General features: G+C 40.9%; 1 protein-coding gene across 4 annotated transcripts; it reads right to left on the minus strand.

Moving 5' to 3' along the window:
- Positions 1–1,088: 1,088 nt before the first annotated feature.
- On the minus strand, positions 1,089–15,380 carry mgarpa (mitochondria localized glutamic acid rich protein a). 4 transcript variants are annotated; one of them, XM_028030801.1, is made up of 9 exons: positions 15,189–15,380; positions 12,246–12,346; positions 12,019–12,124; positions 10,554–10,571; positions 5,656–5,916; positions 3,870–4,342; positions 3,213–3,560; positions 2,624–2,671; positions 1,089–2,441 (listed from the first exon to the last, which is right to left on the minus strand). In XM_028030801.1, exons 1-8 carry the CDS (start codon positions 15,262–15,264, stop codon positions 2,636–2,638), a joined length of 1,419 nt encoding a protein of 472 aa, XP_027886602.1. In that variant the 5' UTR covers positions 15,265–15,380; the 3' UTR covers positions 1,089–2,441; positions 2,624–2,635. The 4 variants fall into 4 exon arrangements, with proteins under 4 accessions (XP_027886602.1, XP_027886600.1, XP_027886601.1 ...); XM_028030799.1 differs by having other exon boundaries at positions 3,213–4,342; XM_028030800.1 differs by lacking the exon at positions 2,624–2,671 and having other exon boundaries at positions 3,213–4,342.
- Between the last annotated feature and the right edge of the window lie 1,857 nt (positions 15,381–17,237).

A 17,237-nucleotide genomic window follows, 5' to 3' on the forward strand; every position in this document is an offset into this window, starting at 1 on the left:
AACCCTCTCTCAGTTTTTCTTTAGATCTCTCTCTGCCTAGATAAATCTCCAAATTGGGAAGATTTGGAGATTTATCCCCAATTTGGGGATTTATTCCCCAAATTTATTCGGGATAAATCCCCACTCTACAAGTGTAGGGACCTGATCACTCTACAAGTGCTAACAAGGTCAGTAGGACAAGTTCAGATTGTCAGGATGTTCCGGGTGATACAGCTGTTTGGTTAGTCACCAAGGGTACAACCTGTGGTCCAATCCAACAGATACGTTACTGTGGTCCAAATTCTTAAGCACTTCATGTTGGTTCTGATAAAATATAGAATACACAAGGCATCAGTGTGTAGCCACAGAACAGTCAATGAATTCATTCTGACCCCTTTCCACTGCCAACAATGGGCATGTCAACATTTACCTGGACCTTAGAGAATTGGAAGTAGCTGGACCAATTTTATACGAGTCATGTTTTCTTACCTCACATGGATGGCCAAGTGTGTGTGTGTGCGTGTCACTCCCTGTAGAAGGCATGGCCCCCACAATGAACTATGGGAACAAGGTAAGCCAGCAGAGGTGGTGTGATGGTTTGGCAAACATTTGGTCTCATCATCCATGTGGAGTTTACTGACATGTCACCTAATTAAGCTTTGTTGAAGACCATGTAGAGTGTATAACAAAATGGCTGTGGCCTTCTTAATCAGGAAAACGAACACTGCTTTGACGCAGAAATGGGACTGGAGCGTCAATTTGATCTACATATCGATGCTCAGGGCTCAGTTTCAGCCGGTCCGTATGCCACTGGATGGGCAAGAATCTCCAATACACAGAGGGCTCAGCTCGCAACGTCTTTGGTGCCAGATCCCATCCCACGCATTCACACAACGGATTCAAGAAAAATAATTAAAACAATTAGGCAGATGACATTATGCTTTGTTTTCTGATATATGTTCAAACGTAATAAAAAAATAAATAACAGCTACTTTTATTAGTGTAAACCCACCACCCTGAAGTGTGCTGGATAAATACTGAGATATATGAGTTTCAGATACATTTAATTGTTCACACTTAAAACATATTAAGCAATGCAATAAATTAAATTCTGTTTTCAAATTCTTTATTTTGAAAAACAAGAGTACATTTTCACAGTATCTGCTATTTAATGGCAACCATTTAGAGTCTAATAGAGAAAGCCAACTGAAAGCATAGAGGACAGTGTGTAACATCCCATTTAAAAACATCTATTCTATCAGTTCAGCTTCAGTGATCCCTGCTGCCCTATGAAATAAAGAAATTCACAAAGAGGAAGAAAAATCTGAAGGAAGGAAAACCACAACAGAGTTGTCAAAGCTTTTCACACTGGAGGCCTTCTTTCAGACATACTGAAACATTGGCACATTAAAAATCAGAATCCCTTAACATACAGTTTGCCACATGTTTGTACATGCTGGAAGCCTTTAAGGTCCACTTAAATACAGGGTTAACTCTAGAAAAATAGAAAAACAAGACAGGATATAAACACAAAGAGTGAAAGAACAGGATGCTGCTTTATTTCCCCATTTAACTCAGTGATTCAATGATGATTCCAATATGTGTAAATTAGAGATGATACTGACTATAGTTACAGTTCCCTTACTGGTTTCCTTTTTCAATCTTAATCTATGTCTATAACATCAGGTACCTGGTGCTGATTATTCTTTTTTCACATAATTTCCTTGGAGTGTTTTTAAAAATGACCCCATTACAATTTAATGGGACCATTGTGAAGGTAATGGTTTAAGTGCTATGTTGCAGAGCAAGAAACCTAACACTGATTGGATTGCACAGAGCTGTAAGGGCTTGTTTTAAAATGATGAACATGAGGGAAACAGTGAGGTAGAAGGTCATACTCATGGGTTCATGTGTTTGTTCATAAACATAAAGTACAGTCAGAGTGATTCCACCTGGAACCAGAAGCACCAGAGAAAAAAGCCTGAGGCTGGTTTCTATAACGTGATGCTGGTGGATCTGAATGCTCCTCGCTGTGAGAGCTAATACTGTGGCAGCGGGGCAATGTTTGGAGATGCTCAATGTCAACATATTCCACTGGAGTGGTCGTTAAAGCTTTAACGTGTAACAATAAAAGCTTTGGGATGTTTGAAAGGCTCAGTTTAGTCAAAAGCTGTAAACAGATTGTAGTTCACAGAGGAGACAATAAATGTTCCTAACAACACAACAAAAACTATATTCCCAAAACAATCTGGCTACAATGCAACTGTTACACATGTGACGTTTCACAGTAATGGGCTATGTGGGCTCAATAAAGCAGCTGGTGATCTAAACACTGTACCATGTCAGTAATGCGTAACCAGTTACTCCCTTTGTATTTCAGAGCTGAAGGATGAAGTGTAGGAGAAAGGCACATCCTCCGTCTTCTAGTGGAGGACTGAAAATCATCATTTAGGACTGCTTTACTGCAACAAATAAAAGCAACATGTTAGTGTTGTACAGATGATGAAAACTCCAAAACATTCCTTTATGTCTACATCCCTAGAGTGGAAAGTACACACATACAGGAGGAATCTACATTTTACTTGGAAGCACATAGTGTTCATAACCTAATCTAAAATAATCCAAATAATTAAAGGCTAAATACCTTTGTTGGATACTACTGCATTTGAATCCTAAGACGACGTCGCCTACCCTGAATAGCAAAGTTTAAAGAGCTATGTTAATTCTTTTCCAGACTACACTACATGTTGTAAGGACAAACAATGTAGTAATCCTTTTTATAGTTTAAGTACCACTTAAAAGTAAATCATTAAACATTTTCTTGTGGAGATGCGCGGAGCAGGGTTTTAGAAGCCGAAATTCATTTCAGGTAATTTTATCATTTTGGTTGACTAGCAGGTTCATTGGTAGGTACAGTAACTTTTATATATAACATTTATTTATAAAAGTTAATCTCCCTAAACTTAAGACGCTCTTCATCTGTTTATCTTATAAGTGCACCAGAGAAAACAGTTTTTTCTTAAACACCAATGAAACCAGAGTTCTTGGCTGACGTATTTGATGAAAAGGAGAATGAAATCAGACTTTCCAGTATCTGACCTGCCACTGACCACTGGTTAGAGAAGGTTAGAAAAAATTAGTCAATTTTAATCTCTTGCCAAAGGAGTAATGCATTGCCATTTACTAGTTAAAATACTTGCATGTTTCTTAAAATTTTAAAAACAAACTGTTACCTCAGAGGCAGGGGTACTGTCATCTTCTGGAGCAGGGATTGTTCTACCGGTCATAGGGCCAACTCCTAGGACCTTGAGTCTTTTCTCTTCTTTGGGTGTTCCTTCCAGGACAACAACAATGTATTCTTTGCTAGAATCTACTCCTGCTGGAGTTTCCTGCATGACTGGAGCAACCTCTGTGGGTGCAGGGGCCTCCTCGACAACCGGTGCAACCTCTGCTGGTGTCAAAGTCTCCTCAACAACTGACACAACCTCGATGAGTGCAGGGCCCTCATCGACAACTGGTGCAACTTCTATGGCTACAGGGGCCTCCTCGACAACTGCCTCAACCTCTGCTAGTTTTGAAGTCTCAACAATTGGCGCAACCTCTGCTGGTATCAAAGTCTTCTCGACAACTGCTGCAGTCTCTATGGGTGCATGGGCCTCCATGGCAACTACCTCAACCTCTATGGGTGCAGGGGCCTCCTCGACAACTGGTGCAACTTCTACGTGTACAAGAGTATCCTCAACAATTGCAGCAACCTCTGCTGGTGTTGAAGTCTCTTCAACAACTGGCGCAACCTCTACAAGTGCAGGAGCCTCATCGACAATTGATGCAACTTCTACAGCTAGAGGAGCCTCCTCAAAAACTGCTGAAAACTCTATGGGTACAGGGACCTCCTCAACAACTGGTGCAACTTCTGCTGGTGTCAAAGTCTCCTCGACAACTGCTGCAACCTCAATGGTTGGAGGGGCCTCCACGGCAACTGCTGAAAGCTCTATGGGTACAGGGACCTCCTCAACAACTGGTGCAACCTCTGCTGGTGTAGGGAGCACCTCAGCAACTGGCGCAACTTCTGCTGATTCTTCTATTGACACTACCTCTAGTGGTATAGGAGACTCTGTGGCTGGTGCTACTTCTACAGTTCCAGAAACTTTTCCATCTTCCTCTGGTGCAACAATCTCACTAACTGCTACAGCTTTGACTGAAGTATCTCCATCTGATGTCGAGACCTCTGTAACAGTAGGGGTCACTTTTTCAGCAGGTGTTTCCACTTCTGGTGGTAGGGGTTCTTGATCGTTGGATGCAAAGTCATCTTTTCCTTCGGCTTTCTTCAGTAACTCTAATGCAGAGGCAGCTGCTAGTGGCACTGAAACACAAAATCCAACCATCTAAACATCACAACTACTCAAGTTGTATTTTCTTCACAATTAGCACACAAGTTGAGGTGATAATGCAATTTACAGAACATCTGCTAAAGTCTTCCAATGACTCATGATTACGAAGTGGACAGCACATACATGCAGTTTTAGTGTTAACTGTGAAAAAGGGGATTCGTTTAGCAAAAATTAGATATGGGCTCAATCAAATGGGTTCAGGCTCAAAGACAAACATCATGCAATGCATGCAAACATGTGGTCTCAAGTGTAAATACTGGACAGTGCCAGCATAAATGTAGATTAGAAACATATCAGACAAATCAAAGACGGCAGTAAATATTTTAGTTTAACAAAAAGCTTTATTGTAGGACCTCATGAAATATCTGTTCACAGTGCTCATTGTCCAGTTATAAGCAAAATAAAAATATGATCACATATAATTTGAATTGGTTTGTAAACTATTAAAATTAATGATTCACAGCATTTCTGACACTTATTTCTCTAGACAATCTGACATGACAGTTATTACAGAGTTGGAACATAGCTTTGCATTTAGACACCCACACATGTATCACAGTAGGAGATAAACATACATACATGAACTCTGTGTGATACTTAGAACAGCAGGGCAACATTACAGATGCTTAAAGCAAAGAAAAACAGAGTTTGGTCAAATCAGAAAATAGCATTAAAGGTTTTAGAACAAAATGGTACCATTATTATTACAGCGTCTACTCTGGCTTAGCATTTTGTTGTTGGTTTATACTGTTTGAACTTTGGGCTCATATACCGGATGAGGGTTAACTTGAATGAATAAGGTTTATACTTGTTGAGTGATCACATTTATTTCACCCATAACTGCAAATGAGCATTGATTGAGAACTCACAGCCACATGGGGAGGTGAAGATATACTTCAGTTTGTAGTTTCTGACGGGCCAAGTAAGAACCTGAACAAAAATCAGACACACAACCATCTACACGAAACACCCTGCAGATTTCAAGTTACTTTCAGCAGCCTCTGCCCGTTCAAACCCGCTCCAATAAATAAAAAAGCAAATATACACTTTCAGGACAACAAGAGAGAATGTGCAGTAAGAGGTGAGGCCAGACACCTGGGGAGAAGCAGCTAGCCTTTAGAGGTTCTACAGACTGGGACAGGTCTTATTGCTCCCTGTGATGTTAGACGACTACTGATGTAGTCTTTGCAGTAATCCAGAAATAATCAGGTGTGTGTGGTGGTGTGTATGTCTCCCTGCAGTTAATGTGTGTGGCATCAGGTTTCCTCAGATTAAGAGCTCGTACCATCGCTTTGCGTCTCCTCTGCGCTGACAGCGGCAGGTTCGGCCACAGCCTGAGCAGCCTCTTCCACTGCCTCAGCCACTTTGGCTACTTCCTCTGCAGCTGCCTCCACTTCCTGTGCCACCTGGGCGACTGCCTCGGCGGCCTCTGAAACTGCCTCGGCGGCCTCTGAAACTGCCTCAGCTGCTTCCTCCACTATGGTTTCTGCCTCATCAGCAGCAGTAGCAGCAGCAGCTTCCTCTTCCCCAGCGTCAGCCTCTCCGTCTGCAATGTACAGAAATAAACACACCGGCTTACTAGAAGAACTCTCTTAATGTTACATACACAGAGAATCTTTCAGATTAATGAATTAGATCAGAATATGTAGAATTGGATCTGAATCTTTCTGTAAGATTAGGTTGAAGTGATTGCCTTGTATCAATTTGGGCCAAACTGAATTTGCTGTTGATCATTCCAGATTCAGTCTAAGAGATTTATTATATCTGGATCTTTAGAGCCCTGTATATTACTGCTTAATGTATATAATGGATTACTGTAAAGAACATTACACATTGTTATGATTTTGCTCTTTGTAGAGCAACACAATTAAGCATTATGCATTTCATCAACTGCTTTGTTGCTGATTTTTTTTTGCTACAATATGCTTATATCGTTTGATTTCAGGTTCAAACTCTTAAAGTTGGGGGCAGGAGAGCAAATGACTTGTCATTGTTCAGATATAATTACTTATAGTTGATATTTTGGTCCAGATTTTAAACAGCGCCCTCTAGAGTCACAATGTTGTCCATGCCTAATACAGATCTTGATACTGAATGGATTAAACACATCCACATTGGTGTATTATCACTGATTAATGATGATTCAATTCATGTCAGTAGTCATGATATCTAGCATGTTTTCCACTTGCTCTTGGTGTTTAACAGCCTGCAGAGGTGACACAACCACTGCTTCAATCTACACTTAAGTTAATAAAATTAAAGCCTTTCCTGCAATAAACAAAAACAATTGATGAAGGTTAAAAATATTACATCTTTCACCCATGTTTGACTGTCCAACCAAATTACTAGCAACCAAAATAGGCTTGTTTTTATTAATGTATCCCAACACATCCTTCATTCTAATTTGCCCATATTGTCAGTATTAAGTCATTTTTCCTTTTTAACACATTCTTAAAATTTACACAGATCAGCCATTTTGATTTCTGACAGGTGAAGCACAAAAAAAAAGATCATTGCAATGGGACCCAGAAGTGAATGGGATTTATAATGCAACAAGCAAATCTTTGATATGACTGTGCAGGACAACATTAGTCCTTAAGATTTACTGTCCTGCAGGTTATAGATGGAATCCTGCTCTAACACACCTGTATCAGATGATTGAATTTCCTCTTCAGTCTGCCATCAACTTTGGCAAAAGCCTGGTAAAGAGCCATTAATTTGATTCAGGTGTGTTGGAGCAGGGATGCATCCCAATCTTTGCAGGGCAGCAAATTCTGAGGTCAGGGGATTGAGTCCCCTGGTGTAGGAAATAGGAGCAAGTTGAAGAATCTCAGCAACTTTCACCAGGCCCAAAACATGAGTAGACAGACTCTTTACATCTGTGAACTAGATGTTTTTGAAGTTACAGAAACTAGTGAACTGGCAACAAAATTGTGAGCGATCAAGGTTCACTGATAGGTGTAGAGGCTACACTGGGCTGTACTGGTTGTGTTCCTAAATGGCCCGACAGCAGAGCAACAATCTGAAGAGTTCTTGCCTCTGCAGCTCTGGCTTCTTGTGGAAGCAAAAGGGGAGGGTTTCACAGGGTGGAAACCTTGATACCCTAAGGGTGTCTAAAGGGTTAAACCCAGTTTGAGGGATCTACAATGTTCAGGAATAGCATCATGACAATCTGCCCAATGGCCTGCTGGTCCCTCTTTTGCAACCTAATTAGCCCAGACATGTTGAGGCATTCGCTCCCCTTCTGTAACTTCTGGTACCATTATAGACACTTTGCCACTGGATTGACTTTAACCTGCTCTGCCCCAGTCTGTCCCAGGCAGATTCACTTCTATCACCAGATCCTGCACGACTCTTACCCCATTTTTCATATAGTCCAAGCTTCTCAAAGCCAAGTACTATGAGCAAGCAATTTGATTGACAGCATTCCCTGACTGAACCATGATCTATCAATCAAACAACATTGAAGCTCCGTAGTGGAGTGGCAGACATGCAGACTGATGCCAAAGAGCTGCTCAGTCTGGAGGAGCGTAATTATGAGTTTAATCTTGAGCGGTGCAGGAGCACACACGTCCACTTATGACGCAAACCACATCATGGAAGAGTCGACCACAGTATACCCATCCACACCGACGCCCACAATAGTAGGGAACAGACCATAGTGATGGTGCTTCAAACCGGGGTAGAACCAAACCAGACATTAACCGGATAGAGAGAGACTTGACAATGGAGAAATCAATTTTTAAAGGCTATTTTAGATCCTGCAAGTTGCAAGATGAGGACTCCATAGTTTGGACTTGTTTATCCATGGTTTCTCAACTGGATTAGAATCTGCCAGCATATAGAGGGCAAGCCAACACTTTAAACTTGTCCTGAACCATCTCTGCTTTGCAATAGGATGATTTACTCTGATGATGAAGCCACAGTCATAGGTCTGCTCCTATGAGCCTGTCACCAGTTCACTAGTATTCCTTCCTTGCCTGAGTACTGACCACTGAGTACTGGGAACACCCCAGAGGAGTCTAACAGCTTTGAGGGCAATCCCACTCACTAACAGGTGCCATAATGACGTGATCAGTGTCAATAACGTTACAGAGTTGTAGGGATTACCTTCCCCTGCTCTTGAAATATTATTTATTGATGGCATTTAAAGACCTGCCTCATCTCCAAAATATTATAAAGGCAAGTAGATAAAGACATGCACAGAACAAACTGCATGCAAACTCAAAGGCAGGAAAGAGGACGACCCAAGCAGGAGGGGGGTGGGGGGGGGGGGGGGGGGGTAAAGAAGGAGGAGCAGGCAGGGAGTGGGGTCAAGTGCAGGGTAGAAAGGGTCAAGTGGAAAGTTGGTTCTTACCATCAAATTAACAAGTTAGGGTTATCTGGAACTGTGAAAGCACGTCTGACAGTGAGGCATACAGACACTGAGACAGGCCAGGTAGGTTGTGCATCTTTAATCTGTGACTGAGGAATCCTCCCATTGCTTCACATTAAATCACAAAGTACACAAAACTGTTGGGCACAGCAGGCTTATTCCTTCAGTGAGAACAGTGTGTGAGAACAGCTGTGGGTCTGTTGACTATCAAAGGAAAGTCTTGAACATTTCAGTCTGTTGGCTCATTGTTCTATGTAGTCATTTTAATAGAAGTCATAAATGAAATGGGCAGAGCTCTGGGGAACAGGAACACTGAACCCTACAGCAGTGTATGAAAAGTGTGTTTGTCTGAATGGCCTTCAACAGCATTTGGTACAACAATGGTCTAGAGTCCCACAACCACAGAGGTTAACAATAGCAGAGTCCAGAAAAATCTCTCAAAGTCCCTCAGTCAGATCCATAAGAGACTGTTCCGAAGTTCTCTATGGGAAAGGAGGAGGAGGAAGAGGAGAAGGGGTTTCACATCCAGTTCTAGGACGGATATCCAAGCGGTCACAGAGGACCTTAGCTTTAAGCATTATGCTGAAAGAGTAGAGACACAAAGTGTTAGAGAGTTTGGAGGAGGAAATTCTGGTTTTTAAAGAGCTACATTCACTTATCATCTCTGTCTAAGTTTATCCACTCTAGCTGTGGGAATGCAGGTGGAACATGAACAAGGCCTGCTAGCATTGATGATGTCACACAGGGAAGTGAGAACCTGGCCGTCTTGCATAGAGAAAACAGAGGGAAGTGAGTGAAACGAAGGGGAGGAATTTATTAATGCATCACTGAAGCTTGGATTAAGACTGTGTTTGTTAGAAGGTCAGCTTTTGGTTTAGTTTATGAGGAACACACACTGACATCATGCTAGCTTCTGATTTCTGTACAATCAGGTTCCTTTCCTGTTTTCTACACTTATCGAAACAAAAGTGACCTTTTTGGGATAGAAACTTGGTTTATTACTAAACACACAGTCACAATAAAAACATGTGTACAACCTCTAAATTCTAAGTATTTTCAAATCAGGACCAAACATTTTTGTTTCTTCAGTCAAAAAAAGAAAGAAAGAAAAAGAACTGTTGATCCAGGTTGACCTGATCAATTCAGTAGCTAATCATGATGATGCTGATCACTTCAGCTCTTATGAGGCGCTGAAGTGAATATACATTTGAGAGGTACGGTGAGGCACAACTGATACAGTAGTAACAGTTTTAAAAGTATGTGTCCAGCATAGTAATATGAACCCAGTCTGACCTCAGAGCAGGCTAAACATTTGTATCTGTAACACCATCTGTCTTCAGGTAACAAAAAAGCTGAGCATGGTGTTCTGCAGTAGAGGCCTGTTGAGGCTCGTCCAGATCGTTTCATTACCATCAGAGTCATCTTTGCTCTCACTGAGAGAGAGAGCAGGTTGAGCAGGGCTGACTGGGGGAGCAGCTGCAGGACTCTGCAGGAATTTAGGCATCAAGCCTGTTCAATCAGATATTCTGAACTCAAACAACACAAATTACAGTAAAACTACTAAGACATAATGTTTCCTACTTATTTCATCACATAGAAACATAACTGTGTTATAAAGGAGACTCGTGCTCTGCTTTCAGTGTGGACTTCCTCTTCTGTGGAGGAACCAGGTGGATCAGTGGGATTATTTGTGCTGACAGCAGGTTGGTTAAACCAGGTGTTTGGTTAAAGTGTTTGCAGCATGTTTACACCCAAGCTCACATTTCATTCAAGCCGTGTCTGAGTTCTCAGGCAGGCACACTACTCACCTTCATCTGTATCTTTGCCTGCAAACAAACAAAACAAACAGAAAGTTAGAGTTTCGTATGCATCACTATACGCCGACACATTCACACAACTCAGACCTGCTCTATACATCATGGATTTATCTCCTGTCATGCTTTAATTCCTGTCCAGTACAACAACTGATGCTATCAGCCAGAATTTCCACTTGGATCCAACAGCCTAATCTGGTCCATCTACAGCAGCAGACATGGGCTGCTGAGAGTCAGTCAGCTGAATATGTAAACAGTCCCAACCAGGGCTGCTGTAGGCTGTGGAGGAGGTTTGTCATTAAGATCCCAGTTACGCTGCAGCCGTGTCTCCTGGCTGCATGGAGTAAACTCCGTTTCTAAGAACTAAATGAAGCACATGGTGAAAAGCAGAAAGACGTGCATCCATAATGCTGCAGTCTGGATTCCCTAACAAATACCTTCACAGGTCTGCATGTGGATCAGTGGTAAGGAACGGTGGATGGGAGCGTTCACTACATCAGAACCTATTCAGCAAATGTGTTTCCATCTTCCATTTACCACATTAACTCCTTTTCAAGAAAGACAAAAACCACCTCAAGCAAGGGTTAAAACGTTTTGGCAAAACTGACGAAGTCATTTCAAAATTTGCAATTTCCATCAAACTTTTCTAACGTGATGCTTCACAATCCCCATAAAAACCACTGAAGGAAACACAACTAGTAAGGTAACTCTGTGTGGAACAGATGGTGGTCGTTCCCAGTCAGCTGCGCCTAAACGTTGGTGTGATGTTGACACTCTGCACTTTCTGAAATTCAAAATGGCTCCTCTATTAACCCTTTAACGTTTTTACCAGCGTTGCACTGAGAATTCGCTTGTATAATAAACTCAGGTCAACCTGAGTTTAGAGCTGAATAGGAAAACAGCTGATTCAACTGTTTTCTGGTGAAACTGGCAAAAACCAGTTCCACTGGGTGTTTGCTAACTGCTGCTGGCTAGTCTGAAGAAACTGAATGGGGAAGTTGCAGTCTCTGTGAGACAGAAGCTTGGAGACTGCAGCTCCACACAGGAGCTGCATCTCAAAGGTTATGGACAGTTAATGGTTTCCATGGAGATTAAAGAATTTCTCAAACATGCATGGAAGGACCAAATCCACACTTCATGAGGTAATAACATTATATCATTATGTAAACCTCATAAAAGGTTGATTTTACATGATACTGCCCCTTTAAACATTAAGATCCCAGTTACACTGCAGCCTTGTCTCCTGGCTGCACGGAGAGAACTCCGTTTCTAAGTGCATATTGCCTGATCACACTGATTCTGATTCTCTCACTGAATGAAACACATAACACACATTTCTATACACATCTTAAATTATGTGGTACAAAAGTAATCCAGTTAAAATGTTACTACTATTGTTTTAAATGGATCCAAAAGCAAGTAAATTCCTCATGAGGAGCTAAAGATGGGGGAGACTTGCCTTTAGGTGGCCAGGGTTTAGGGGTCCATTCAGCCTTGGGTCTGGCTCTGAGTTGACTGATGCGGTCATTATACCGATCGCGATCTGAGGTCACAGTCTTATATCCCTGTTAGAAAACCCCCCCCAAAAAAACAGAACATCTGTGAGATACAGTTAGAGATCACATCTCTGTTCATGATGTTAACTCAACTGTCTGACAAACCTCTGATGGAAAGCAGATAACTTACATATGACAGAGTGCCGACCAGAACTCCACCACACAGCACCGTGTACAGGATGTTCTGCCCAGAGCCTCCAGGGACTGACGACATTGGCCGCCGCTGCACACCTGCACAGGAAATCATGGGCATGTTAGATAATTCGCTGAGTTTGGTTCACTTTGATCCCAAAATGCTGCGTTCCCCCCCCCAGCCATGAGTCAGGCTCTTGCTGACTGGTGGCTCTGCAGAGCTCCAGCAGGGCAGGAATAATGTGTAGACGAGCGCTAAGCTGTTAATGTGAAACGGATTTAAAGGGCTCAACTAACTCTGATACACCAAGTGAAAGGATCATTTCCCATTGTCTTGTGAAGAAATAGCAAGACATGGCTGTCCAGAAGCTTCACCTTCACCATTTCATTCCCTGATGGAATTACTGAGTCGTCTCAGGTTCCCAAAACTAACCTAGAAATCAGCATTTATTGGCAGAACTCTACCAAAGAGGAGGCAGCTGTGAATGAGGAAATGCTGAACAACCAATAAAGCAATCAGAATATTTAATTATTTTTAAAATAGAATTTATTTTTATATATAGATATTATTTTTCATTTGGACTCTTGGTTTTGTGTCCTGGAGAGCAAGCAGATATTTACAATCTTTTCTCCTTCAGAGAAGATGAGAGGAACCATTTAAGTAACTAACGTGTGTTTTAACATCGCATTTATTCTCTTTTTGATTTTCTTTACATTTCCATCCCTAACTGTACCTACGTTATTTCCAAAGAGAAAAACTGAAAACCTGGCATACAGTAGAGAAACAGATGCACGTCTCAGGTTCTGTCAGGTCGCGTTTCTTTTTTTTTCTTCCTCCATTTATTTAAAAAGGTTCAGATTAGGGGTGGGCATTGATTGTATCAAGGTATTGTGATTTTTTTTCATAAGACTTTTGATTTATTGTGGTCATGATCACGTTCAATTAATGATGTTTAAAATCCCCCAAAACTGCCTGTATTGTCGGGATTGTCCTGTTACTATTTTCCCCACTATTTGTCCAAAGAGAGAATTAATACTTTTTAAAATATGATTAAATCCAAATACTGTGTGCAGTTTAGTGATATAATACATGCTACTTTATGTGACTGGTAGCCTAAAGAAGCACATTACAACTGGTTATGTTTTTTTACATTATTATCTGTGTTCACTGGGCTTTGGTTGCTGTACAATTAAGTAATTTCCCTGCTGGGATGAATAAAGTACTTCTATTCTATTCAATGCAGTCACAATTACAATTACATAAAAATAAGTAATAAATTGTTATTTTGTCATAATTTTCATTATTTTCACAACAGTACCATAAAACATCATGATAAAAGTCTAAGTCCATATCGTCCACTCCTGGCCATACGGTATACATATCAGTGTTTCCTTTCTCCTTTTTTCCCTACTTCATTATCCAAAATAAAAACAAACACACATATGAAGAGTTAAATATGAAAACAATTGGGTAGAAAAAAAACAAAACATGTCCAAAGTACAAAAGAAAACTGACCTAACCACGAGGATCGGTGGACGATAAGCATGAAGGAGTTCAGGTTCGTGTTAACCTTTCTCACATCACAGTATCTATATATTGTGCAAAACGTACACAAACGAGACCAAGATAAAGAGCTCACTCCACTGTCTCCATGTTCCATGGGGCTCACGCTGTCAAATCATTAACCAGTTGCTGCAGTAGAAGCCAAGGTCTGAGGAACCTGGTCCTGTCCAGTGTTACGATATTAACCTGTTCACTCATCCAGAGCTAACCCTACATGCTGACAAATGACCTCTCAAACCTGTTATTTATACACTCTAATCGGCTCAGGTCTACAAAAGTAGGAGGACATGGAGAGAACATTTCTAAACACTGTAGGGGACGCAGGTCAGAAAGTCATTGGATTTGCCTGTTACACCCTCCTCTGTTTAAGTGAGAGGATATTAGAGAAAGGAGCTGAAGAAATTACAACCATGGGGTCACTTTGAGATTTTCACCAGTTAATATTTCCAAAATAAAACTTCTCTAGCTGCCATGCTTTTAAGTGCTGTCATTTTCTGTCTAGTTCGATGTTGTAGTGTTTGGAAAATGACAGAAAGTGTGATACTTTCTCGTCTTTTGATTGGAAATGTCTAGATGGACCTGTCACCCTAAATGCAGTTTTGAACCCAGTGAGTGTGGGGCTTCGTGAAATACCTCACGTGGACACGCAAACGCTGATGGCGGTATTATTGGCTGGTTGTAGTAAGTCATAATGAAGCATTTAAAGCAGAGCTGACGTCACACGCTGACCTTCCTTCCTCTAGCAGCGCGAGCTGCAGTGCTCCGACTCGTGCCTCAGCATTCTCTCTCTCTCTACATTTGTTCACTGTCACACGCGCACGCCACGTGACTGACAGCGGTAACCATGTTTCCACGTTTACCCACACGTTCATGAAGGTCATTTTTTAAGAGACTGCGCAGTGAACGCGCAGTCCGTCAGTGACGCTCGGCAGAGGTCACTATGGTTCCCATACAGGCCATGCTAGCTGCTAGTCCGACAAGAACATCTGGTAAAAGGCTGTTAAAACACCGACTTTGTGCTGCGCCGTGAAACATGGCCACGCTCTAAGGTTGTAGATGTGTTGTTTGTAGAATTACAAACAGTGCAAAAGACCAATATTGTCTTGTCACATGAGGAGACACTTAAATGTTCAGTCAACATTCCACAACGGAGTCAAATTATTCTAAAAACTACAGAGCGACAATTAAACTTAAGCCAAAATTCAATTCTGACAGTCATGTAACATCCTGAGTCATTGCTTTTTACCCAGGTATTGACATTCGCATGAGGACAGTGTGTCCTATCACGTCTGTTACGACAGAAAGCAGACAGTACATCACCGACACACACTGTGGAGAGAAGACAGACATCCAGAGCTGCTCTCTGGTGAAACTCACCGTCCAGTGGCAGCCTGTAGGCCGCTGTCCGAGCCAGAGGCCCACACCGCTGCCAGGCCGCTCTGCAGGAAAACATCGCTGCAGCTTCAGTAAGTGCTGAGTGGAAGAAGCACGGCGTGGTGTAGTGTCAGCAACGCACAGAGAGGCGGAGACCAGACCTGCCCACTGTGGTGCGCTGTAGAGTCTTCTTCTTCTTCTTCTTCTTGGTATTTATTGGCGGTTGGCAACAAACTTACAGTAGCATTACCGCCACTTACCAGTATGGAGTGTGGTTCGAGATGGTCTATAAACTTACACTTTCTACCTTTTCCCTCCATTAACTCCTGATTAAACATACCCCCACACATACACACCTGCTTATATTATCCAACTTGCTTAAAGCTTTATATACCCCTCTTTGATATTCTTTACACATTCACACCCAACTTGCTCTACTCATATCCTATGAAATAGCTTTGTTTTTTTAAGATACCGAATAATTATTTGAATATGTCTACTCCCGAAATCTCTCCTCAAAAATTCTATTAAATTAAACCTTTCTTTAATACCTACACACTCTCTCAGCATGCATCTTCTCTCTTCTTCATACTTACAACACTCTAAAATAACATGCTCTATTGTTTCAGACTTCTCACAATAATCACACTTTCCAGTTTTATGCTTTTGTATTTTAAAAAGTGAATAATTAAGCCCTGTATGACCGAACCTTAACCTTGTTATTATTCTTTCCTTCTTCCTATTCCTTCTTCCTATTCTTTCCTTTCCTACAGCCACCTGAATTTTATAAAACCACCTTCCTGTTAACCCTTTATCCCACCTTCTCTGCCATATTTTCATCATCTCTTCTTTGACCTTACTTTTCCCTTCCGATTTACTCATCTTAACTGTAAAACTAATAGGATTATGTATTGCCTTCTTTGCCGTTATATCAGCCTTCTCGTTTCCTACTATCCCTATATGTGCTGGAACCCACACAAATGTAACTACTAATCACAAATGTTGTATTCTAAATAGATTATGATATATTTCTAATAAAATGTCCATCCTACTGTCCGTATTATTATATTTTATGCTTAGCAAAGCTGAGCTTGAATCGGAGCAAATTATTGCTTGTAAAGGCTTTACTTCCTCAATCCATTGTAAAGCCAAAAGTATTGCTAACATTTCTCCTGTATAAATTGATAGCCCGTCTGTGATTCTCTTCCCAATATACACTTTGAAATCTGGAATTGTACATGCTATTCCTATTTTTCCGTCGATTTTTGAAGCATCTGTATAAATTTGGACATGTCTATAGTAATTATTTAAATGTGATTGCACTGCATACTTTTCTACAACATTTGACTTATCTTGTTTTTTTACCAATATTGATAAATCAACTATAGCTTCTGGTAAAATCCACGGTGGTATAACTGATATTGGATCTGTTTGACTAATTTCCAGAGTGTCCACTTTAAGTTCCTTCACTTCCTTTTCAATTTTCCATCCATAACTCTTCATCTCTTTCTTTTCCTTTTCCCAAGATGATTTTAAAATTTCCCGAGTTGGATGTCCACATTTATTGCCCATCAAATTTAGCCAATAATTAATTCCTAATGTAGTTCTCCTTAGATCTAGTGGCATTTCTCCCATTTCTACTTCTAATGTTGCTGTTGGTGTTGTTTTGAATGCTCCGGTACATACTCTTAGTGCTTGATGTTGAATCCTGTCTAATCTATCTAAGTGAGTTTTAGCTGCTGAACCGTACACTAAGCACCCATAATCAAGATCAGATCTAATTATCCCCATATAAATCTGCTTTAAGGTTTTTCTCCCTGCTCCCCAATCACTACCCACCAAACATCTTAATATATTCAATTTTCTCTTACATTTATCAACAATCTTTTGGATGTGAATATTCCACTTTAATTTCTCATCAAACCACAAACCTAAGAATTTTATACTCTTTACCTGTTCAAGTTTCTGATTATATAATTTTAATTCAATAACCTTATTTGTTTTTTTTGGAAAATATAATTACCTTCGTTTTGTCCACTGAGAATTTAAATT

The sequence above is a fragment of the Xiphophorus couchianus genome, chromosome 11 (assembly GCF_001444195.1).
Source record: "Xiphophorus couchianus chromosome 11, X_couchianus-1.0, whole genome shotgun sequence".
In the NCBI taxonomy this organism is placed as follows: domain Eukaryota; kingdom Metazoa; phylum Chordata; class Actinopteri; order Cyprinodontiformes; family Poeciliidae; genus Xiphophorus; species Xiphophorus couchianus.